At 40.5% G+C, this 25,114-nt stretch overlaps 1 protein-coding gene across 1 annotated transcript in view; it reads left to right on the top strand.

Moving 5' to 3' along the window:
* The window catches only part of GCP1 (glycoprotease 1), a 64,254-nt gene extending 39,140 nt beyond the window's left edge, over positions 1-25,114 (top strand). The window contains exons 9-13 of the mRNA XM_010265871.3: positions 19,085-19,160; positions 19,300-19,383; positions 19,484-19,598; positions 23,048-23,136; positions 24,550-25,114. Coding sequence (XP_010264173.1) covers positions 19,085-19,160; positions 19,300-19,383; positions 19,484-19,598; positions 23,048-23,136; positions 24,550-24,684 — 499 coding nt within the window. The 3' untranslated portion in view covers positions 24,685-25,114. The remainder of the gene's footprint in view (positions 1-19,084; positions 19,161-19,299; positions 19,384-19,483; positions 19,599-23,047; positions 23,137-24,549) is intronic.

Below are 25,114 nucleotides of genomic sequence, written 5' to 3'. Positions count from 1 at the left end.
GAACCAATTCCACAAATAATAAGCAAAAGGACAAGATATCAAAAGTTGAGTCGTCGTCTCACCATTTCTTAAGCAAAGGTAACAAGCATGTGGGGAAAGGCTGCAGTCTGGCCTTTTTCTTTAAAGTACATTCATAGTATTGATCTTTTGAAGAGCCACTTCCCAGTAAAAGGCCCTAACTTTTGGCGGCATAGGAGAATACTAGATTTCTTTAGCAGGAAAAGAGATAGACACAAAAGAAGACTGGACTAAGGCATTGAAGAAAGATGAACAAGAGAGTCCCTGAAGAGGACTCTTTCCAAATTCTACTATCTGGGCAGGAAAGATCTAGGAAAACTGAAGCAGAAGCCAATTCTGAATCCCTCAACCCTCTTTTCAAACCCAACTCCCAAGTCCCCTCAGAAACACGAAGTGAGGAGATGGTTTTGAATTTATTTAGGGAAAGATAATACATTACCGGGAATCTATCCTTAAGGGGGGGGGGGGGTTCCCAAGCCAAAGGTCCTCCCAAAACAAATTTTTATTACTTGAACACACATCAAATCTGATGAAAGAGGGGCATTTATGTCGATGATATTATTATCGCAGGGCATGATATCTCTAGGATTGCTAAACCAAAGTCTTTCCTTGCTATTGAATTCGAAATTAAGGATCTCGGAAATCTCTGGTATTTCCTAGGGATTGAGGTCGCAAGGTCAAAGAGGGGCATTTATATTTCTCAGAGGAAATATGCCCTTGATTTGCTTTCGGAGGTAGGAAAATTGGATTGTAAATCGATTGAAACTCCAATTGATCCCAATCATAAGTTAGGACTTGTTGGTCGCCTTCTCTACTTGTGTCTGACTAGACTAGATATGCCATATGCTGTAAGTGTGGTTGGTCAATACATGCATAAGCCTAGATCATCTTATATGCAAGTAGTGAATAGAATACTTGCCTATTTAAGGGATGTCTCGGAAAGGGAATGTTGTATTCTAATCATGGGCATCTGAAGGTAGAGGTCTATTTTGATGCTGACTGGGTAGGTTCTAGTGATGATAGGCGGTCTACTTCTGGCACATGGTGTCTTAGAATTGTTGTGGTTGAAGAACTTGTTGACAAAAATGGGAGTGCAGATTGATACTCCAATGATATTATATTGTGACAATCAAGTTGCCATAAACATATGCCCACAATCCTATACAACATGATCATACAAAACATATAGAGGTTGATCGACATTTCATTAGATAAAGTTGCTAGTGGAGAGATTTGTCTACCTTATGTGAGGTCTGAAGACCAGTTGGCTGATTGTCTTACTAAAGGTGTTCCCAAATCAAAGCTCGACAACAATTTGAACAAGCTGGGCATGATAAATATCTATGCTCAACTTGAGGGGGAGTGTAAGGGCATTTCTGTCCTTTTATCAATGTTTGTATTTGGGTGCTTATTCACGGGCACCTTTGTAATTTTGCTTGTGAAGTAAAATGAAAAGTCTCTTGGTGTGAATAGTTACACCAATCATTCTCGACACTTCCTCTTCTTCTTCTTCTTCTTCTTCTTCTCTTTTCTTTTCAACATCTCTAAACCTTCCAACTATATATTTATTAATTACCTAAAATAATTAATTGGTCAAATTTGAATTGAGTCGAATTCGAATATTAATTTTTTATATCAGTAGAAGTTCAGGACTGTTATCAGTCTTGAACCCTAATGGATTTCAGGATCGAAAATAAGAAGAAAGGTAAGAGGAAAGAAGATGAAGAGGGAGGAGAAGCAGTAGAACACAAGAGTTGAAAGGAGGAGCAGAAGCTTAATGTTCTGCCGCCGCCACTTTAATTAATATTTATAGGTTATGCTCATGGAAAGGACAGATCTGCCCTTAGTCTTTACATAACAAATAGAGCAAAAAATAAGACTGAAATAAATAACAACTGAAACAACTAAATAACCAATAGCTAACCCTAGGCAGACTAGAACATCTTCTACCCTACGAACACAGTGGGACCGTAGCTGTGGGGCCCACATCAGTGTTCTCTACACTCCCCCTCAAGTTGGGAATAAATGTTTATCATTCCCAACTTGGATAGATCTGCCTCTAGCTTCTTCCGTGGTACAGCTTTGGTGAGGATATCTACCAGCTGCATGTTGAAGGTGATGTATGGGAGACACTTCTTGTGATGAGACCCTCTCTCGTACAAAGTGTCGATCAACTTCAAAGTTGTTTAGTCCTGTCATGCTGCATTGGGTTGTGTGCTATATTAATAGCCGCTTGATTATCACAATACAGCATCAGGGGCTTCTCATACTCAATACCCAACTCCTCAAGTAGTGATCTTAGCCAAAGAATTTCAGCCACTCTATTTAGCCATTGACCTATACTCAGCTTCAGCACTGGATCGGGAGATAACACTCTATTTCTTACTCCTCCAAGAGACCAGGTTACCTTCCACAAGAGCACAATATCCAGAGGTAGACCTTCTTCTGTCATCAACACTCCCAGCCCAATCGGCATCCGTATAGACTTCCACCTTCATGTGGTCATTGTTCTTGAACAGTATACCTCTACCCGGGCATCTCTTCAAGTATGCTAGTATTCTTTCTGCTACTAGAAGGTGCGTGGTTCTAGGAGAATGCATGTACTGACTGACAACACTAACGACATAACTGATATCTGGCCGGGTGAGGCATAGATATAGGAGCTTTCCCACTAACCGCTGGAACATAACTTTGTCTTCAAGCAACTCCCCACTCTCTGCACTAATCCTGTGGTTCTGTTCAATGGGTGTATCTGCAGGTTTGACACCCAGCTTTCCAGTTTCAGCCAAGAGATCTAAAACATATTTCCTCTAAGAGACAAAGATCGCCTGTTTAGATCTAGCCACCTCAATACCCAAAAAATAACGTAGTGTACCCAAATCTTTCACCTCAAACACTTGATGAAGGAGCTGTTTGAGGGACTCAATCTCATGGTTGTCATTTCCTGTCACCACAATATCATCAACATATACTGCAAGTAGTGTCAGTGACGACTCCACCCTCTTGATGAACAGTGTATGATCTGACTGGGCCTGTACATAACCGAACTTCCCAAGGGCTAGTCTGAATCTGTCGAACCAAGCTCTAGGTGACTGCTTCAAACCATACAATGCCTTATTGAGCCGGTAGACCTTCTTACCTGCCTCTGTATCATAGAATCCAGGAGGCAACTGCATGTAAACCTCTTCCTGCAAGTCCCCATTCAGGAAGGCATTCTTAACATCCATTTGGTACAAAGGCCAAGTGTAGCTTGCTGCAACAGATAATAGAACCCGAATGGTGGTCATCTTGGCTACCGGGGCAAATGTCTCCAAGTAATCTATACCATAAGTCTGAGTGAACCCTTTTGCAACTAGTCGAGCTTTGTACCTCTCAATGGAACCATCCGCATTGTGCTTCATAGTAAATACCCACCTGCATCCAACTGGTTTCTTTCCTTTGGGCAAGTCAACTAGCTCCCAGGTATTATTTTTCAACAGGGCATCCATTTCAACTTGCATTGCACCTCTCCACTCCGGGACTGATAGGGCTTCTTGCACTGTTCTCGGAATAGGGACATCAGCAACGGAGGTGAAATAGGACCTGTAGGAGGGAGATAGGCGATCATAGGACAAAAACTGGGAGATGCAGTGGGTTGTAGATGTGGTACAATGTCGTTTTCCTTTACGGAGGGCAATGGGAAGGTCAAGGTCATTTGCAGAGGGTGAGGTAGCAACAATGGAAGGAGTCTCTGTGGGCCCTGGGACTGTAATATCTGGACTTGGAGCCGCAGAAGAGGTTGGAGTTGGCCGGGACTGCTGATGACCGGGACCAACCTGCCTGCATCGCCTGTGATAGACTCTCAACTCCCGATCCCTCTGACCACCCTCGCTACTGCAGCCCTCATCACCAACTGGAATAGGTAAGGGAACAGCCCCAAAAGTATTAACCCTGTCCTCACTGCACTCCCTCTGAAGAAAAGGACCCAAATCTCCACGCTCACTACTCTCCCCCTGAGGAGAGACCCAAGAATAGTAGGGTGTCTCCTCAAAGAAAGTGACATCCATGGATACAAACTTCTTCTCTGAGACAGGATCATAACAACAATAACCCTTTTGAGTTTGTGCATAACCAAGAAAGATGCATTTGGAGGCCTTGGGTTCAAACTTGGAGTGATGGGGACCAAGAAGCTGAACAAAACAGGTACAACCAAATGTCTTGAGGGGAATAGTGAACAACTCCTCATTGGGGTATAGAAGGGAAAAAGGAGGTTTCATATCAAGAATACGGGAAGGAATCTGATTAATAAGATATACCGTTGTAAGGATAGCATCACCCCAGAAGCAAATAGGGACATTGGAGGTAAACATAATACTTCTAGCCACCTCCAAGATGTGTCTATTCTTTCTTTCTGCAACACCATTCTGCTGAGGTGTATGAGGGCAAGTGCTCTGGTGGATAACCCCATGATTAAGGAGGTACGATGCCAATGGCTTAGAAAAGTATTCCTTTGCATTATCAGATCTAAGCACTTTGATCCTGGCATCAAACTGGGTTAGGATCATTTGGTGGAAGTTTTGGGTCAAGGCAGGCACCTCATCTCGTGAACGCATAAGATAAACCAAAGAAAACCGGGTGTGGTCATCAACAAATAACAAAAAATACCTGTACCCACCCATAGAAGGAATGTGATATGGCCCCCAAACATCAGTATGCACAATATCAAAAGAACTATTACTCCTTTTATTACTCAATGAATAAGAGTTTCTACAATGTTTAGCAAACTCACAACTTTCACACTTCAACTGAGATGACTCAACAGACTCAAACAAAGTAGGAAACAGACTCTTCAAGGACCGAAAAGATAAATGATCCAATCGGTTATGCTTTGGCATAACCGGACTCACAACCGGAGAAACAAGTAACTTCTTATCCACTGACTCTTCCCGACGAAAACTCTCCCCGAGCAGATAGATCCCATTCGTCTCACGGCCAGTCCCAATCACCTTCTTCGTCTCCAGGTCCTGAAAAACACATCGGTCAGGAAAGAAGGTTACTGAGCAGTTCAAATGTTTGATAATACTACTAACGGAAAGGAGGTTAGTATCTAGCTTAGGAACATGCAAGACAGAGGACAAGGATATAGTATCCGACAGTTTGATGTCACCCTTGCCAGAAATAGGGACAAGAGAGCCATCAGCTATAGATACTTTATCCCTACCAGAAGATAAGTAATAAGTAGTAAACAAAGAGGGCAAGCTAGTCATATGGTCGGATGCACCTGAATCTATTACCCAACAAGGTTCAGTAGTACCTGGAGCGGAGGCATGGTAGGCTGAGGCTCGAGTACCTGAGTTTGCAAAGGCCAATGTGGCCGGGGCTGACGATGACTGTGGTAACTGAGCTGAACTACCAACTTCCTTCTCCAATTCTATTAGAGCAGCCCGAACTACAGCTAATGTCTCTAATGGTGTGCCTCTTGTACCAGATGAGGATACTGAATCAGTAGTCATAGCCACATGAGCATTACCCTTTTTATTTCTCAACTTTGCCGGAACCAAATGTGGATGCAGCTTCCAACATGTTTCTTTTGTGTGTTTAGGTTTCTTGCAATGCTCACACACCACATCCCTTTTATCTTCCTTCTTTCTGTCCCTCTCTGAATCACCCTCTGTTTCGGGTTTGACAGCTACCAAGGCAGGTGTAAGCGGCTGAGGTTGCATCATGACTTTCCTCCTGGTCTCTTCACTATGCACTAAGGAGTATGCCTGAGAGGGTCACACTATCTCTGGTTAAAATCTGCTGCCTCACAATATCATATTCTGAATTCAGTCCTGCCAGGAATTCAAACACTCTGTTTGTCTCGATGTGCTTTCTATGTATTTGAGCATCTTTGGGACTCTCCCACTCAAGAGTCTCTAAGTGATCAATCTCATGCCACAGGTTTCTCTCCTTGTTTAAGGGAACTCACCTCACATTTCAATTCATATGCTCTGGCAACATTAAGGGGTTGGGAGTAAGTCTCTTTCATCACATTCCATATCTCCTTGGCTGTCTTTGCCCATAAGTAATTTCGGCTGATATGGGGCTGCATAGAATTACAGAGCCATGTCATAACCAAGTAGTTTTCTTGGACTCACTTGGTATACATAGGGTCTCCCTTGGAAGGTTCTGCCACATCTCCCAAGAGATACCCTATTTTGCCCCTTCCCCCAATACCATCATGGCTGATTGGGCCCATTCCAAATAGTTTGATCCATCAAACTTTACGGTTGTAATCTGAAAACCTGTCTCAGAACCACCACCATAACTGCTGTTCCCAAAACTGCCTTCTGCTTGATTCTTAAACTCCATTTCGGTCAAGAACCAGAAATCTCAAAATTAGGGTTACTATAGTCAAAACCAGCACTAGGACTACCAACCACAATCACAAAATCAGTATAGAACCAATCTGTACTCACAGTAGATGTGCATGAAACATGTATAAAACTGATCTGAAATCAATAACCACACACAACAGCAACAGTCTGAACTGTTTTCACCCCTTTAAAAGTGTTCGAAACCCCAAAAGAAAACTGAAAAACAGTTTGAAGAACAATCTAATATGCTGAAGCCAATTTGAGGTTTTAATCAGTCCTAAAAGCCGTACACTCCAGACAATACCGTACGGATAAGGTTTGTATTAGGGTTAATATGAAACCCTAAAACTGATCAATGTTGAGGAGAACTATTATGGTTTGCCGTAGGGATAAGATCACAAGATTCAGTCCAATACTAGGGTTTGCCGCAGGGATAAGACAAAACCCTAGAGAATAGAGAGATAAAACCCTATAGTGGTTCGGCCACCTTTGCTGGATAGGTCCAACCTATCTTCTCTGATATTACTTCTCTCAGAAAATAAAAGACTTACAATAGGATGCAGTTCGCTGCCTACCAAGGTTACCCGAACCCTAGCCTTCTCTGATTCTTCCTGATCACCAACTCGCTGCAACTGTGGCACTTCTTCAAACAGCTGCTAATCCTCTGGAGATTTCCAAGAACCAGTCAACGAACTCTGCTTTCTCAGCTTCCAGCCTTAGATGGTTCTCATGTGGTCGGCTGGACTAGACTCACATGAGAAACCCTAGCTCTGATACCAAGTAGAAGTTCAGGACTGTTATCAGTCTTGAACCCTAATGGATTCAGGATCGAAAATAAGAAGAAAGGTAAGAGGAAAGAAGAGGAAGAGGGAGGAGAAGCAGTAGAACACAAGAGTTGAAAGGAGGAGCAGAAGCTTAATGTTCTGCCGCTGCCACTTTAATTAATATTTATAGGTTATGCTCATTACATGGAAAGGACAGATCTGCCCTTAGTCTTTACATAACAAATAGAGCAAAAAATAAGACTGAAATAAATAACAACTGAAACAACTAAATAACCAATAGCTAACCCTAGGCAGACTAGAACATCTTCTACCCTACGAACACAGTAGGACCGTAGCTGTGGGGCCCACATCAGTGTTCTCTACAATATCTATTGGATATCGAATTTTCTAATCAGATTTGAATTCGGATATTGCCTGATTCAATTCGAATTTGATCCGTTTACATCCCTACTCAGTTCCTAGTTTTATAAAATTAAACTTTGATGGTAGTAGTGGGGGGAATCCAAGACCTTCAGGAATTGGAGGTGTATTCAAAGATGAAAATGGGAAGGTGATTGGTTTGTACTCAGGCCCCATTGGGGTTGGTGACTCTCTTAGAGCTGAGTTGTATGTTGTTTTGGAAGGGTTAAGGAAGGCAAAGGAGCTGAATATTCAGAAGTTGGTTGGTGAAGGAGACTCAAAGTTGGTTGTAAACTGGTTAGGGAATGACAGTGGATTCTGGAAATTTGCCAATGAAAGGAGGGAGGTTAAAGTGGTTATCCAAGGGGTTGGAAGTTCAGTTTCACTGGGCGAAGAGAACTGCAAATGCATTTGCAGATACATTGGCAAAGCAGGGGGTGGGAAGGGAGCAAATGTTTTGGGCTATTTTGTTATTTCTTTATTGTTCTCTTGGGGAGAGCTAAGTCATTTTACCTCTTCCAGAAGTGCTATATGTAATCCTAACTTTTATTAATAATATGAGTTTCTGTTATTGATAAAAAACGATAGGCTACTTTGGCTTCATTGTGAAAGGTGATATCTAGCCTTCTTCCCTAATTCCAACAATTTATCAGGTATGATATTTGCTCAGGGAATCTATTAAGGTTTTGGGAAGATGTTTGGGTGGGCAACTCTGCTTTTAAGGACCTGTTCCCTTCTCTTTATTCCATCTCCTTACACAAAAACGAGTCGGTTGCTAGTTATCTCCTAATTGGGACTTTGGTTTCCGTAGAGGTTTAAGGGATTTTGAATTAGCCAATGTTGGTAATGTCTGCATAAACCCTTTGTCACCAGACAAAAGAATTCGGTCTCCTTCCCCAAAAGGTTCCCTCTCTGTCACATCTTTTTTTAATTCACTTAAGTTTTTCATGGGAAAGTTAACACTTTGGACCTTTTGGAGAAGAAAAGGCATCACTTGTTCCTTTACCCTTTCCGATGTTTTCTTTGCAAAACTAATGGAGAGGATTGTTCCCACTTATTTTTATCCTGCCCTTTTGCTGCAGTTATTTGGTCTTGGATTTTTGCTCTTTTTGAGTGCAGGTGGAGTTTGCCAACAGAAGTAGCTCTTTTGTTTGATTCCTCAGCCTTTGCTTGGCCCACCAAAAGAGAGAAGTTGATGTGGAAGTGTATCAGAGCAGCTTCACTTTGGACTCTTTGGGAGGAAGCAACAGAATCATAGTTTTCAAGGCGCCAAGGCAAACCTAGGCGACAAGGTAGCGCTTAGTCGCTAGGCGTCACCTAGTGTCTCAAAACTAAACGTATTTTTCATACTATTTCTAGGCCTGTGTCTCAAAAATAAACCTTTTCTTCTGTAATATCTCAGAAATAACCATTTTTTTCCTATTGTTTCAAGGATGGTGTCTTAGAAATAACCATTGCCTAGTAAAAGAAGGGGCTGCTCTGTTTTCATCATAGAAAAAGAAGAAAAAAAATCAACAAATAAGGAGAAAAAGGGCGGAGCCCCTTTTTTTTTTCTCAGAAAAGAGAGAGAAAATGATAAACAATATGAAGGAGAAGGGCTGAAGCTCCTGTTATTGTTTTAAAAAAATGCAAGAAAAAAACTTGAAAATGATGACTGTTTCAAAAAACAGAGAAAAAACTCAAATGGAGAACAGAAATTTTAAGAAGCGGAGCCCCTGTTTTTGTTCCAAAAAGGAATGGAAAAGAATCAGAAATTTAAGGAGAGTTATTTCTTATCCCAGGATAAGAAGGCGCTGATCTCTATTTCTATTCAAGAGAAGAAGAACATACCTGTGTTCGACTGGTGTTACTTGTTCTTTTAAGCCTTCGAAGTCTTCAAAATCTGGAAGTCTTTGAACTTCAGTTATTTACTGCTTGAAAAATCTTGAAGTCTTTGAACTTCACTGAACTTCATCTTTTATTGCTTTTTCTGGTAAAGAGCTTTGTATCATTCGAACCCTAATATAAAAACTCACAAACGCATATTGATTTATGAAGTAAAAAAAACAATATTATGGTGTAGCATGGCCTATACTAATATTTTGGGATCAAAATATAAAAATATAAAAATATTGTAATATAGTGTAAGGTTTGATATAAAATTGATTGGCGTTTAGGCGAGGTGAGCAATAAAAAGTGCCTAGTTGCCCTTGACAACTGTGAACAGAATCTTCCAAGATAAGGAAAGAAATCTCTCAAAAGTCAAGGACTGCATACTGACAAGGGCGATATATTGGTTGAAAACATCAACTTTGTTTCTTCTGTTCTCCTTTGCTGACACTCTTGGAGAAACTGGGTTGCAGTGGCTTTGAGTTCTTCCTGCAAGGAAGGGGTACTTGCAGATTGGGTGTGCCCTCCTGAAGGCTTTGTCAAATTGAACTTTGATGGAAGCAGCCAAGGTAACCCTGGTCCTTCAGGTATAGGAGGGGTGCTGAGAGATAAGGACATTAATCTCTTAGCTCAGAATCAGCAGTTTGGTGTTTCAGGGACATCCTCAAGAGAGTGTTTTAGCTAACAAGGAATATGACTGTCAAAGCCAAAGAATTTTCCAAGCCAGGGAGCTGACAACCACCCGTAATTTTGATAAATCGCCTGTAAATACCTTGTCAAGCCCAAGAAGGCCCGCAACTGTTTTATTGTCCTGGGTTGTCCGGTTGGGCCCATTGCTTTATGGTGGCCACTTTTTTTGGATCGGCTATGACCACCCCTCCTTCCTCTATATGACTGAGGTACTGGATTCGCCCTGTCCAAAAACACATTTGGTAATCTTGGCAGAAAGTTGATGCTGCCTAAGAGCATCCAAGGTTAATCATCATCTTTGTGGACTTGAATCTTGTGGTACCCAGACCTAAGATCCAACCTTGAAAATTCTTGGGCTTCTCAAAGCTCATCCAACAACTCATCAATAAGTAGTATAAGGAAACAATCCTTGATCATGATGGCACTCAATGCCTGGTGGTCTACATAGAAATGCCATGTGCCGTCCTTTTTAACCAATAAGACAAGTGAGGAGTAGGGGCTATTGGTAGCTTGGATAAAGCCTCGTTGTGGCATGTCTTGTTCCAGATGTTAGATCTCTTGGCGTTGGTAATGCGGGTATCTATAGGGCTGAATGTTTGTTGAAGCCAGCTCGAGCATAATGCGGATCCAATGATCCTGTTCCCTTTTTGGTGGGATCCCTTATGGCTCTTGGAAAACTTCTGGATATTTGTCCATGCGATTTTGTAATTGTTAGTTATAAGAAGCCATACTAACATCAGTGGTCATGGTGCCCAGCTATGGGCTGGAGTGATAGGGGCCCTATAGCATTAAAGTGGGCCGATCTAGGTCCAAGCTGGATTTGAATAGTGAGTTGAGAGTAGCTGGTTGTGGTGGCAAGGCTTTAGTCCCATTGAGTGTCAGTTCCATGGTTAAATTTGACCAACCACAAATCACCGGGGTTGGTGCATCCATTGTACCCCTAACAAGATGTCGGACGTGCTAAAAACCAAGGTGTACATGTCAACCAGAGAAACCTTCCCTTGTATCTTGGAAATGTTTTGGGCTTAATTCAGGTCTTGAAGGGGGTGTTTTAGACTTTTCAAAAAGGGATAGTAGAATTTGGACCTTAACTCCTTCTGGTGTTTTTTCTTGTGCATCCTTCTTTAAGCCTTTGGTGCAACTTTCCAATTCCACTACCCAAACTTTCCTAGTAAAAGAAGTATGGGGTAAACCGATCCCTCCAAGGATTGGAGCTTTTTGTTGGGAAGCCTTCTTAGAAAGATGTAACACCTGTGACTTACTCCAAAGGAAATGCATCTTGTGCAAGGCTAATGGTGAAAGCCCCTACCATTTATTAATCAATTGTCCGTTTGGTTCTGTTATTTGGGAGTGGTTTATGGCTTTATTTGGTTATAGGTGAATCCCTCCTCCAAGTATACAAGGGTTGTTTGTTGCTTCTTTCTTCAGGTAGCCGAAAAAGAGGGGGGAAATCTTGTGGAGATGCGCGAGAGCTGCCATATGTTGGACCCTGTGGGAGGAAAAGAATTTAAGGATCTTCTCTAAGAAGGAAAGGAATTTACAAGGTAGTTGGCTCCCATTAGCAATTTAATTGTTTTTTTTTTTGAAAATGTAAGCTAAAGTATTTCATTAAAATTGAAAAGACAAAATAAAATAATACAATGAAGCCCCTGTACAATTAGAAACTGAACAGAGGATATACAATTCTGCTCATTACAGCCCCATGTGCAAAACAATCTATCCATTCCTTGCAAAAAGGAAATTAAAAAAAAAAAAAAGAGCTAGAATGTCTACTTCTAAATAAGGGGTGAACTGCCAACCATGAATGAGTCATCCCCGGTATTTTGCTTAAGATTGCTTCCTTTGGATTCTGATTCCCTTTAAACAATCTCCTGTTTCTTTCACACCACACAGCCCAGAAAACTGCTGAGGGGAGTATGCTCCATGCTACCTTTCCAGCCCTACTTAATCCTTCTAGACACCATGCCTCTATGAATCCCTTCACATCAGTTGGTAAACACAGCTTTACACCAAATAGGCCTACCAGTCTTAACCAGATCCATTGCATAAGCTCACAGTGAATCAACAAATGGCTAGACAATTCCACATTTCCATTGCATAAAGGACAAGCCAAATCCGCCACCTCTAAGCTTCTTCTGACTAGATTATGTTTTGATAGGATCTTGTCCAGCATTGCTGACCATACAAAGAAAGCCGGTTTAGATGGTATAGCTTTGATCCATATCTTGTCACTTGGAAAAGAAGTGGTATCCTCCCTTGCTACATGTATTTTTTTTTATAAGTAAAAGATTCTTTAAAATTTCATTACATCAGAAAAGATAAGCCACTGTTACAAGCCTCACTCATAAAGAAAAGACAGCACAAAAGTTACAACTGAGCCCAAAACAATTGATCCCTAGTTACCTCTTGCTTGGCTAATGAATCAGCCATAGCATTTGCCTCCTTTCCCATCCATTGTATAATTAAGCTCATCTGTTGTGTTAACCATTTGAATTTCTTCATTTTGTTTCGATAACACCATATCACTGAATCCGGGTCTTTTAACCAGCCCACCACCACCTTGAAATCCCCTTCAATCACCAGGTTTTCCAAGTTCATCCCTTTTGCAATCTGAACACCTAGTAGGACTGCAAAGAGTTCAGCCCTTATAGAGTCTCCATTCCCCACCAGTCCTAAAAAAGTGCTATGAGGTTTCCTTCCCTATCTCTTATGACTCCTCCAATCCCATAACAGCCTTGTTTTTGTCTTATGTACTGAACTAGAAGCCATTGATAACCAGTTCCTCCAAATATCATCAAAGGAGAACTGTCTAAAGAGATCCTAAATTAGTAGCCAATGTATAACTCTGGTCAAGACACAGTCCATAATTTCTTGTTTGCTTCTCTGCTTCTCTTGGAAAATCCTAGCATTCCTTTCCTCCCATAAGGTCCAAATTACTGCTTCTTTGGTGCATCTCCACATTATTTTTTTTGATAAATAAATAAACTTTTTACTGATTTGGAAAAGTTAGCACATACAAGCAGCCCTTGGAGAGGCGTGAGCAACGATCTCTCCACTAAAGAAGAAAACAAAAGAAATAAGTTACAATTGTGCCCAATACAAAACTTCCCTCGCTGCCCCTTGCTTGGCTAGACAGTCTGCCATAGCATTTGCTGATCTCCCCACCCATTGTATTCTTAGGTCTATGTTTCTTTTCAGCACCTTAAACTTTTTAATTTCATTCCTGAAGCACCAACTTATTGACTCTGGGTCTTGCAACCAGCTTATTACAACCTTTGAGTCACCTTCAACTATTAGCTGGTTCACCCCTAATTGAGCTGCAAACTGTACACCTTGCAGGGCAGCAGATATTTCTGCTCTAGTAGAGTCTCCCACTCCTAACGGACCTGAAAAAATAAATATCGCATTCCCGACTTCATTCCTCAACACCACACCTACTCCAGAAGGACCTGGGTTTCCTAGACTGCTTCCGTCAAAATTCAACTTCGAGAAGCCTGCAGGAGGTAATGACCAGCTTGTTCTCACTTTAGTCTTGGAAGAGGAACAGCTAGCCGCTGCTGCCCAATTCCTCCAACTGTCATTAAAGGAGAATTGGTGAAACAAGTCCAAAGATTTCAGCCAATGAATCACCCTACCCAGGATGCAGTCCTTTAACTCTTGAGAGTTCCTTTCCTTTTCCAAGAAAGTTCTAGCATTCCATTCTTCCCAGATTGTCCATATCAATGCAGCTCTTGCACCCCTCCACATGATTTTACCCCTTTTCTGTTGCCAAACAAAAGCCGAGGTATCAAAAAGCGTTCTTAAATCTGCTGGCAAGTTCCAACTGCTCCCAAACAAAGAGAGAAGCCAGTTCCATAATTCTGCAGTAAAGGAACAAGAAATTAACAAATGATAACTGTCCTCACTTTGAGATCTGTATAGGATACACCAGTTGGGGGAAATACAGAGAAAAGGTCTTCTCTTTTGTAGATTATCCAAGGTATTTACTTTCTTATAGAACACTTCCCAACAGAATGCCAAGATCTTAGAGGGAACAAGTCTGCACCAAACTTCCTTAACAGGGAAGGCCTGCTGGGGGTTAGAACAGCAAAGGGATTTGAAAAAAGAACCACAAGAGAAAGATCCTTCTGATCTAGGTGTCCAAATTCTTTTGTCAGGTTCAGAGGGGTTCAAACAGACTTGCTCAAGAAGGCAGAGTAAACTGATTAAGCACTCAATCTCCTCATCCCTTAAGCCTCTATGGAACCCAAAATCCCAAGTAGGAGCCCAAGGGGTTTCCAATGAGGAGCAAAACTTGGAAACAACCTCTTTTTTGTATCGAGAAACTGAGAATAGGGAAGGGAAAAAGGTTTTCAGGGGAACATCTCCAACCCAAATGTCCTCCCAAAAGAGGACAGAGTTACCATCACACACATCATACCTGATAAGACTGAGAAACTGAGGAAGAATATTGTGCACTGCTTTCCAAGGGGTTGCTGAAGTTGCCTGCCTTGATACACCAGTATCCCATCTATTCCCTGAGCCGCCATGTATGCTTCCTATCACCTCATGCCACAACCTGACTCTCTCTAACGGCCACCTCCACAACCACTTCCTCAGTAAGGCTGTATTTTTCTGAATTAAATTCCCTAGTCCTAATCCCCCTTCCTCTTTACTCCTACACACCACCTCCCACTTAATTAAATGGTCTTTTCTATTTTCCCCCAGTTCCCAAAGAAAGTCTCTCATTAGTTTTTCCAGCTTCTTAGCTTCCCTAGTTGGGATCCTAAAGACAGAGAGATAGTAAGTTGGAAGGTTTGCAAGTGTAGCTCTTATTAAGGTGATTCTTCCCCCCAGAGATATGTGGTTCTTTTTCCATGAAGCCAATCTCTTCTCAAACTTCTCTACAATTGGGCACCAAAACCTACTCTCCCGAGGATTTGCTCCTAAAGGAAGCCCCAAGTAGATCAAAGGCCAAATGGAGATAGAACACTCTAAGCCCTCAGCAATAACCTCCACTTCTCTTGACTCCAAATTAATCCCTGCAATGCAACTCTTTTCAAAATTGATTTTCAAGTTGGACATAATTTCAAAGTTCCTAATCAGCATCTTTAAACTTCTCACCCTCTCAATCTCAGCCCCTTCGCAAAAAATTAAAATGTCATCCGTGAACTGGAGATGGATAACTGGGGTCTCATTTCTACCAACTCTCCACCCTCTAACTACACCTTCTCGATCAGCCTTATAGATTAAACAACTAAGCACATCAGCAACTAAGGTGAAAAGAAAAGGTGAGAGAGGATCTCCCTGTCTGATGCCTTGACTAGCTGAGAAGAAATCCTTCACCACTCCGTTCACTAGGATTGAATAGTGATAGGAGCTAAGACAACCTAGGATCCAATTACACCACTTTTCACCAAAGCCACAATTTCTTAATACTTCACTAAGGAACTTCCAGTCCACCATGTCATAAGCCTTTTCAACATCCAACTTACACACAAAGCCTTTCCTATCGGATCTCCTCCAATCCTCCACACTTTCTTTGGCAATCATTATTTGGTCAATTATTTGTCTTCCTTGTACAAAGGCCCCTTGGGTTTGGCTGACTAAGGAGGGGGTCACTTCTTTAAGCCTTAGAGGTAGAACCTTAGCTAGGATTTTGTAGATGCTCGTCACCAAGCTAATTGGTCTGAAATCCTTAGGACGAATAGCATCAGGTCTCTTAGGAACTAGGGCCAGAAAAGTGGCATTTACACCCCTGCTCACTATGTGATTATTTGCAAATTCCTTAAAAACCTCAACCAAAACATCTCCACATTCTCCACATTATTCTTTTCCTTCTTTTTGGCCACACGAAGGTAGCTGGATCAAACAACATCTTAATCTCCATTGGCATGTTCCACCTGCACCCAAACAAAGAGAAAAACCACTCCCAAAATATCTGCAGCAAAGAAGCAACTGATTAGTAAGTGGTAACAAGATTCACCATCCGATTTACATAAGAGTGCACCAATGCAAGGAAATACACAGAAACGGCCTCTTCTTTTGTAGGTAATCCAGAGTGTTAACTTTCCCATAAGCCACTTCCCAACAAGAAGCCTTAATTTTTGGAGGAATCGGTTGAAACCAAACTTCCTTAGAAGGAATGGAAAGAGTGATAGGGGACTGGCAAATAGCACTAAAAAAAGAGGCACAAGAAAAGAGACCTTTAGGACTTGGGCACCAAACCCTTCTGTCCGGTTTTGGAGGCTCTAAGCAAACTCTTTGCCCCTTGAGGTGGCCCATTGACTCGCATGGTCTGTGGGGAAGTGAGCCCAATAAGAATAAGGATATCTTTGGTGGATCCAACCTGGATATCATGTCCAGATTAGCTTGGGTGTCCTCAGTGGGATCAGTCTCTTGGGCCTCTTCTTTGCTTGGCCCATCAGTTTGGAGGAGGAAAACTGGTTGGTCTTTACATTTGTGTAATTGACTGAACCTCTTATCACAATTATAGTAGAGGCCTGTCTCCTTCCGGGCCTGCATCTCGACTCATGTTAGTTTCTTATAGGGGATGTCGAGCCTGAAACCTTGGGTCTCTAGTTTAGTGGGGCTTGGAGTAGGACTCCAGCCCATCTTCTCATCAACAGGTCAGCCCAGTGGTGGTGTAATAAGTATGGGATTAAGCCCTTGGGGTTTTCCGAGTGGTTTCTTAAGGCAGCCCAGTTTCTCCTCATATAGTTGAGCCAAGCCCACAATGGCCATAACGGTGGAGGGTTTCATGGATTTCACCTCCACCCTAATATCATCTCTCAACCTGCTGATAAAGCAACTTAATAGGGCCTTTTCTGGCCACCTGTGAACTGTGATGGAAAGGTGTTCAAACTCCATTTGGTACTCTCGTGGACCTTGTTTAGCGTAACTTGGAAAGGTGCTCATCATAGTCCTTGAATCCGGTAGGTCCAAATCACACACAAAGAGCTTTAGTGAAATCCGCTCAAGTCACTTGAGGGTGTGACTGGCAAAACCACTGAAGATCCATTTAGGATCCTCACTTGAAAAGTTTCGGAAAACCAGTTTGGTTTGTTTCCATGGTGTCGCCCCACTGCTGTGGTTACTGGTCTGACTGGAGCCTTCTCCTTTTCTGGCTTGATAAGGACAATAGACAAAGCGGTCTTAATCTCATTGATGTCTCCTTCTATCCAACCAATGCACTTGTCAGTGGAAGAGGACCTGGTACTCACCATTGCAATGCTCCAGTTGGAGCTTTGATACCAGTTGTTAGGTTCTTCCTATCTCAGGAGCTTCTTCGAGGGAGCTTAGGCCTCCTACAAAGAAAAAGAGTAGGGTTGGTGCACTCAAAAGATAATCCTCTTTATTCCACATATTTATGTGTATATAAGGATTACATCATGTGGGAAGCTCTTCAATTGTAATTAACTTGTTGACGCCCTCTCACATAGGTCTTCGGGTAAGGCTGGATGGGAATCATGCTAGCGGGCCGAATAGTGGGGATTGGCCTAGTGGTGTGCCTATCAAATAGTCTTCTCCCTTTGAAATGGATTGAAAGAACTCGTAGCAAATTTGTGGATGGAGTGGTGCTTAGAGTTGGAAAGGGTTCCAGAATTAAGATCTGGAGGGATGTGTGGTGTGTTAACAGACCCCTTCATTAAAAAATTTCCATCCATGCACCTAGTTTTGAATTCTCTATTTTTCATGGAGAGTCATCAATTCTCAACTTGTCCCAAAACCTTTCCAACCCCCAAGGAAAAGGATCCATTATAATGCTGATTTGGCAGGATAATTATTCCTGGAAACTGGGCTCATTCTGGGTCGAGGTTAGTTTGGTCATTTTGTCTGTTGTACATGTGGTCCAACTTATTAGTTTGATTTGTCTAGTCATAGTATAGTTGTGTTTAAATTTTGAAATATTGATCAAGTCATCAGGAAGTTATTTTTTAAGGTGGAGAATAAGTGGAAAAATCATAATTTTGAGTTTTCTTATTTAAAAAAGAGTTAGGTAAACCCTAGACTATATTGTGTGACATTGCAAACACGGTCTTCTTCTTCAATTCCATTGCAAACATGAATCAATCCCGATAAGTGTTCTCTTAGTTTCCTTCAATTCCAACTTTACACACTTGCTCTAAAGAGAATCTTATTTTATGTCCCTTTCATCTTATTAAAACAGTTTTCAAGATTTCCACTGAAAATCTTAGTTTTTCGAAAGTTTCCATTTTGAGTGCTCTTTTCATTATATGGCAAACCATCACAGAGCCTCTTGAAATTCAATCCCTTATTTAGTTTAGCACCCTAAATACCCCTTTAAATTATTCCAATCTCAAGATATACAATTTTTGTTCTCTCTCTCTCTCTCTCTCTCTAAATCTCTGTATATGCAGGAATTTCCACTCTAAATTTATATAAATCCTCTTCCGCCCTCCCCAAACCTGTCCCTAGCCCCACAAGCTCACCAGCCTTGGGTCATATCAGTCCTATACTAAGAGTTGCTGATCTTTGCTAATCATGTTAAGTTTCATTAACTTGATTACTTATCCCAAGAAAGAAGAAACTTGATCTCATTTGTTTAACTTCATTATATAGATACAACATCTAAAACTTGGCATTAATGCAAAATCTGAACTATCATGAAATTGCCTAGCTATAACTAACTGTATTTCACATTTATGAAAAATTTAGCCACTTGAGTGTATATTAGAGAGAATGCCTTGATGGCTTTGCAGGTGATATGAAGGATAAGCAAAAGGGTTGTAACATAACTATATAGTACATGCCCATATGTTTATTCTTTTTAATAAATAATAAAGGGGTGTATTAGTCTATTAGATAAATGTAAAAGGGAAACAAAAAATTACATATGCCAAAAATGCTGATAAAAATCTCAGCAAAGCATAATATTATTGTCTCTAAATATTTGACAGTTAAAGCTTCATGATTAAACTCCTTGCTTATGTCTTACTTGCATTCAACTTCTAAGTTACTGATGTTTTCATAGGTTGTATGCAGTAAAGCAGAAATTCCAATTTCTTCTGCAAGCTGTGAAGACAGAAGCTCACGAGCTGATATTGCTGCCTCTTTTCAGGTTTAGTAGTAGTATCTGGCTTAATAGAATGAGTACGTGTAATTGTTACAAAGTATTGGTAAAAATAGCAATAGGAAGGCCTTGTATTCTCTCCCCTGTTAAGTATTGATACACCTCATCAAGGAACTTTACTATGCAGCGAGTTGCAGTATTACACCTAGAAGAGAGATGTGATCGAGCAATTGAGTGGGCATTGAAGATTCAGCCTTCTATTAAATATTTGGTATGTGTATTAAAAATATTTGCTTTGCTCCTATCCTCCTGAAGAACTGCCTACTGATTTATGTCATTTGTCCTGGTTTTCTACTTTCTACCTTCTATAGGTAGTGTCAGGAGGTGTTGCATCAAATAAATATGTGAGGACTCGCTTAAATCAGATTGTAAAGAAGAAGGGTCTGCAACTTGTTTGCCCCCCTCCAAGCCTTTGTACAGATAATGGTAGGTGGTATTTATATTTTTCTTTCATTTGGTTACCATATGGATGAGATACTATTTTGAGTATCATGCATAAAAAAATGCCAACTGACAGGAAATAAAAGTATACTCATAGCCATCTTTCATTCTTTCCACCTAAGTTGGGTTGGCATCATAATCCTGTTCCTCCATTCCACACGAATGTCATTCTCTTCTGTGAAAGAATAAGCCAGCTTCTGCCTGAGTTAAGCTTTGCTTCTTGTTTTTTAATACCAATCCCAGATAATGTAGTGTTTTTTATACCAAGCCCCAATATTCTCATGAATTTTATTTTGTTTTTCAGTAAAGCACAGAATTTCTTCGCAATTTTTTTTCATCCTCTTGATTTTTTATTGGAATATGCACATGTATGTTTTACCAATCAACTTCAAAACTGTACAAGTTAAAAGCATTGAGATGATGCAATGCGTTATTCCTCCCTTGCTTATGTTATTTAGTTAAAGCCTGGTTTATTAATAAAATTACTGATAAACAAAGCTAAAGAAACCAAAAGCACGATACTTGCAGGCATTTTATATGTGAAGTTTTTATCTCCTCCAGACAAGTATAATAAATCATTTACATGCTTCTTTCCTAATGGGTTTTCTCTTTTTTTTTTTTATAATCATCATTTCTTTTTTAGCTCAACTTACAGATCTATCTGCATTAAAACTAATTGTGCCTCTTTTTGTATTAGCTACTATCAGTGTTAATAAACTCTCCTTAATGGGCAAATTGTCTTTGTCAGACATGTGTCAGATTTGGACACTCCACAGGCCCTTGAGGGGGGCACTCGTACATATGTTTTTACTCTTTTTCCTTAGCTCTATGGTATAAATGAGCATCTAATGCTCATAATGAATTTCATATTTTCATATAGAATATCTCTAGCTAACAAAGATGGACTTTTATTTAGCTAGTTGATCTTTGCTAGGCATATGATTATAAGATCCGAAAAATACAGGAACTTTTAAATAGTGAATACTGATTTTAGATTTGTTCCCAAGTCCACTTTCATCTTGTTAAGTCAGAGATTAGATGAACCGTGTGTCTTCCATGTGGCAAAATAATTTGCAGTGAGGGTCCCATGTTTAATTTGTCATGCATTGCCTGTGGCAAAAATTTTATCAGGTAGTGGAAAATGGGTCTCCTATCTTTTGGTATGGCAATGGAGTCCGGATAAATGGAAAGCCTGCTCTAACTTGCCCCCATTGGCGCAGGTTTGGTATACTCCTTACCAGGTTAGGAGCCGGGGAGAATTTCTTAGGTAAATGTCTGACCCCTTTTTAGTTCAGGTTGAGATCCAGTTTAAGCCTATTAACCCATCAGTCCATAATTAGGCAACTCTCTTCTACAGTTTACTATAACAAAGGTAAAAGAGCAGACTAACATGGAGCTTCTAGTCATGCAAATTTAGGGGTGCAAATTGGGCAGAGTTTAAGGCACTGGAAGGGTATATAGAAAGTTTGTGAGCTGGGACAGGAGGGCAGAAGGTGAATGTGCTTCAATTTGCTGAGAACATGTTGATATTATTTGCTGTTTTTGAGGCGTCTTCTCATCTGTTTTGAAGCCATTTCAGGATTGAAGGTGAATTTGCAGAAAAACATTATTTTGCCAGTTGGGGAGGTCCCACATATTGAGAAGTTAGCTTCTACCCTGGATTGCCAACTACAGATCCCAGGCCATTTGGGATCCTGTTATTGAGAGGTTCAGGAGGAAATTATCAGGTTGGACGTGCAGATACTTTCCAAAGGTGGAAAAATCATGCTCATTAAAAGTGTGCTGCCCTATTTTCCTACCTACTATCTTTCTTTGTTCTCTATGCTGGCGTCAGTGGCTTGAATTCTGGATAGGCTGCATAAGGATTTTCTATAGGAAGGCTAAATGAGAGGAAACTACACTTGTTTGCATGGGATTCATTGTGCAAGACCAAGGAAAGGGAGGGATTGGTTTTAGGAAGCTGAAACTAATGAATGAAGCACTTCTTTCTAAGTGGTTGTGGAGATATGGTGAAGAAAGGAACCACCTGTGGAGGCAAATTGTTGAGTGTAAATATGGTAGTAACCCTACAGATAGGGATTCAAACCCTCCTCATCAGCCTTATGGTACTAGTGTTTGGAAGGGGATAATGAATTTAATGCCGGAACTCTCCAAACATATCAAACTGAAACCTGGGAACAGAAAATATTCTCTTCTGGTCTGATGCCTGGTGTGCAGATCAGCCGCTTGGTGAGCTTTATACTTCTACATTGCTTCCAACCGCGAAGGGTTAGTAAGGGATCACATGGAGTTCTTGAACAGCCAGCTGGTGTGGGTCCCTCATATCCGGAGGAATTTGAATGACTGGGAGATCCCATTTCTGATAGACCTGTTTGGAAGGCTCAACTCTGTAAGTTTTAATCCCAACTCTAGGGACACCAGAATCTGTACTAGAGAGAACTCAGGCTGTTTATCCACCAAGTCCTGCTACCAAGCTTTGGTGGGACCTTTCCAGAAGATCTCTTGGGCCTGGATTTGGAAGGCTCATGCCTCTTTTCCTGTGGGTTGCAACAAGGGAAATAATTCAAACGGTAGACCTACCGTCGAGATGTGGATGGGTTTTTGATAATCAGTGGTGTGGCTTGTCCCCTGAATCTGTATTGTGAATTAGTTACAGTCACACACCAATAGACAATTGTAAAGAGTTGACGGTATCTCTCCCTCATTTATGGTAATACAAATACCTTTTGCCATACAGGTCAGCTGGGTTGGGGTGAACCCCTAACCCAACCTGAGTTGTTCAACTCTCAACCAAATGATATTGGTTTGGATTTGGATCAGGTTGGGCTCAGGTTTGGTTTGGGTTAATATAATATGTTCAGTTATGTTTTTTGTATGAATCCCAATTTTTTATAGGTTTTAATGAATCCCAATTTCTTCACTTATTTTTACTCTTGAAAAAATGTTCACTTATTAAACATAGGATTGCCCTAACTAACATGGGAGCGAGATTATGGTGCTTTAGGAGTATAATACCCTTGCAGTGAAAATAGAAAAAAAAAACAAAAAAAGAGTACTATACTTGTGTTAAACTAAAATCTTTGCCTTTAAAATTAAATTATTGAACCCTACACCAAAGTTACGTAGGGTTCTAATCCATACTGCAAACCAACTTGTTGCCACCCCTAACTATCCGTCCATTTTCCTTCACAAAATTTGGAGGAATAAACAATAGTTGTCATTAATGTAGGACTCTTATGGACACGGATTTTTTGGCATATGTAGGAAATCCAGACTCCAGAGGATTGCTTTTAATAGATTACCTGCATCACCTTTTGCAGATGTAGCCCCTCTCCAGAAAATCTTATTCTTCCCTTTCTAATCGTTTAATCTCTTCTTAATATATATTTAAAGTTATTCATGAAAGTCTAACATCATGATTTTCTTCTGAGAAGGTGTCATGGTTGCTTGGACTGGGATCGAGCACTTTCGCTTGGGAAGATTTGACCCACCACCACCTGCCAATGAACCAGACGATTCTGTGGTTTGTATTGCCATCTGTTCTCATAATAGCTACTATTATATGCCCCACTTGTTCTCATGGTATTTTTATGTGCCCCTGATATTTGTTGTATAAACTAGATTCACATAGATTTAGTGTTTTTATGTTCTTTTTCTCGTACATTTATGGTATCTCATCCTGTAATTTAGGATGTATTCATGCCCACATCATCTAGATTGCTTGTATGTGTAACACCATGTCAATATGGATCCATTGCCATTACATTTTTAAGAGAAATAGCTAAACACATGCTAAGTCCAAAAAATGTAAGACAACAATGGATAAGACCAAAAAAAAGGCAAAACCAAGGGATAATGTCAAAATATAAGATGTAGTGCTAGCAGGTAAAAGAAACTTAAAGAATCTTCTAAAAGATGGTGTTTTATCAACCTCATGTTACCTATGCAGAGATGTTTGAAAACTATATCATGGTAATTGACATAGCTAAAGAATTCATGCCAGCTAGATATCTCTGAGAATTATTCTGTTTTGTCAATGAATTAGCTAATTGTTCACTCTTTGGGGGGACATTACACTGTAATTAAATGACTGGATCATCATCATCTAAGACTTATCGCAATTATATGGGGTGAGCTACATGAATCTTGCTTTGCCATTCCATTCTGTTTAGTGCCTTATCCATTGTTAAATTATTAGCGCGTATATCATTTCTTACTACTTCAACCTATGTCCTCTTATATCTGCACCTAGCCCGTCTAGTCCCTTCAACTAGCAATAATTAAATAAATGGATATTTTTGTTATTTACAATTTCAGAACAATATTTTTAGGTGCTTCTTTACATCAGGGATGCAGATGACAAATATCATACAGGGATAGCTATAAAAAGGGCCAACATAGGTGCAAAAAACCCCTTTAGTTAACAAATTTTTTTTATTCCATCATGTTGCTTTTATCTTCATAAACCTGCAATTTCTGGATTTCTTTTGGGAGTTAATCTTCACATAAGCTGGCCAACAAAGGGAAAAAAGGTGGATATTGCTGAAACATTTCTTCTTTTTTTCTTTTAGCTGTTTTATCAATTGAAAGTTTACCTCATGCTTCTGCCATTTCAAGTTATCTTAATGTCTCTGCTGTTGTCATTTGATTATTGTCGTTGTTGCTGCTGTTATGTGGAATATTTTGATTCTCTACTTCAATCTTTTCTTGTCTATATATGATTGCAGAGTGATCGTCTCATTTGAGTCAAGGAAACACCTTGGCTTGTAATTGGCCCACATACTTTGACTTTTTTTTCTTTTTTTTTTTTGGGGGGGGGAGTATTCCAATACAGTGTGGAGTATTATGGAATTTATGCTCCGAGTTATCATTTCCCTTTTTGTATGATAAATTTCTGATTTACATTAACGAGGATGTTTTGCATCTTTCTGGGCAGTTTGATTTGCGGCCAAGATGGCCATTGGGAGAGGAATATGCTGAAGGTAGAAGCGAAGCTCGCTCATTGAGAAGAGCCCGGATACATCCATCGCTTACATCCATCATCCAAGCTTCTCTGCAACAGCAGTCGTGACTTACGTCCAGAAAATCCAATCAAACCCTTTAATGAAAGTTGCCGAAATGGAATTCACACACACTCGGCCTAATTCAGTCGCCTCTCATAGTTTTCTATGTTCTTGCCTTGATCCAAGTTTTCTATGTTCCATGGAGCGCTTCAACTGTTGAATATTACACTCAGTAAAGAAGCTCGTTGGGGACATACAATACAAGACCAAGGTCAGGCCGAGACCCATCACATATAATGCGCATTGATGCAAGGCTATATTCACTGAGATCCGCAAAAGGAGTCTTTTACATGATCTTCTGTTTTAATTGGTATTACCGTTTGATTCTAGAATGTAGATCGATCTCAACCACCTATTACCATTACTTGTTGAATGGACCCACTTCACCTATATGTATGAACATGTACAATGCATTCTTTATGTGATGATTCTTGTGGC

The sequence above is a fragment of the Nelumbo nucifera genome, chromosome 1 (genome assembly GCF_055504915.1).
Source record: "Nelumbo nucifera cultivar China Antique chromosome 1, China Antique-T2T, whole genome shotgun sequence".
In the NCBI taxonomy this organism is placed as follows: domain Eukaryota; kingdom Viridiplantae; phylum Streptophyta; class Magnoliopsida; order Proteales; family Nelumbonaceae; genus Nelumbo; species Nelumbo nucifera.
The sequence above is the reverse complement of the archived record's forward strand: the minus strand, read 5'-3'. Positions and strand labels throughout refer to the sequence as shown.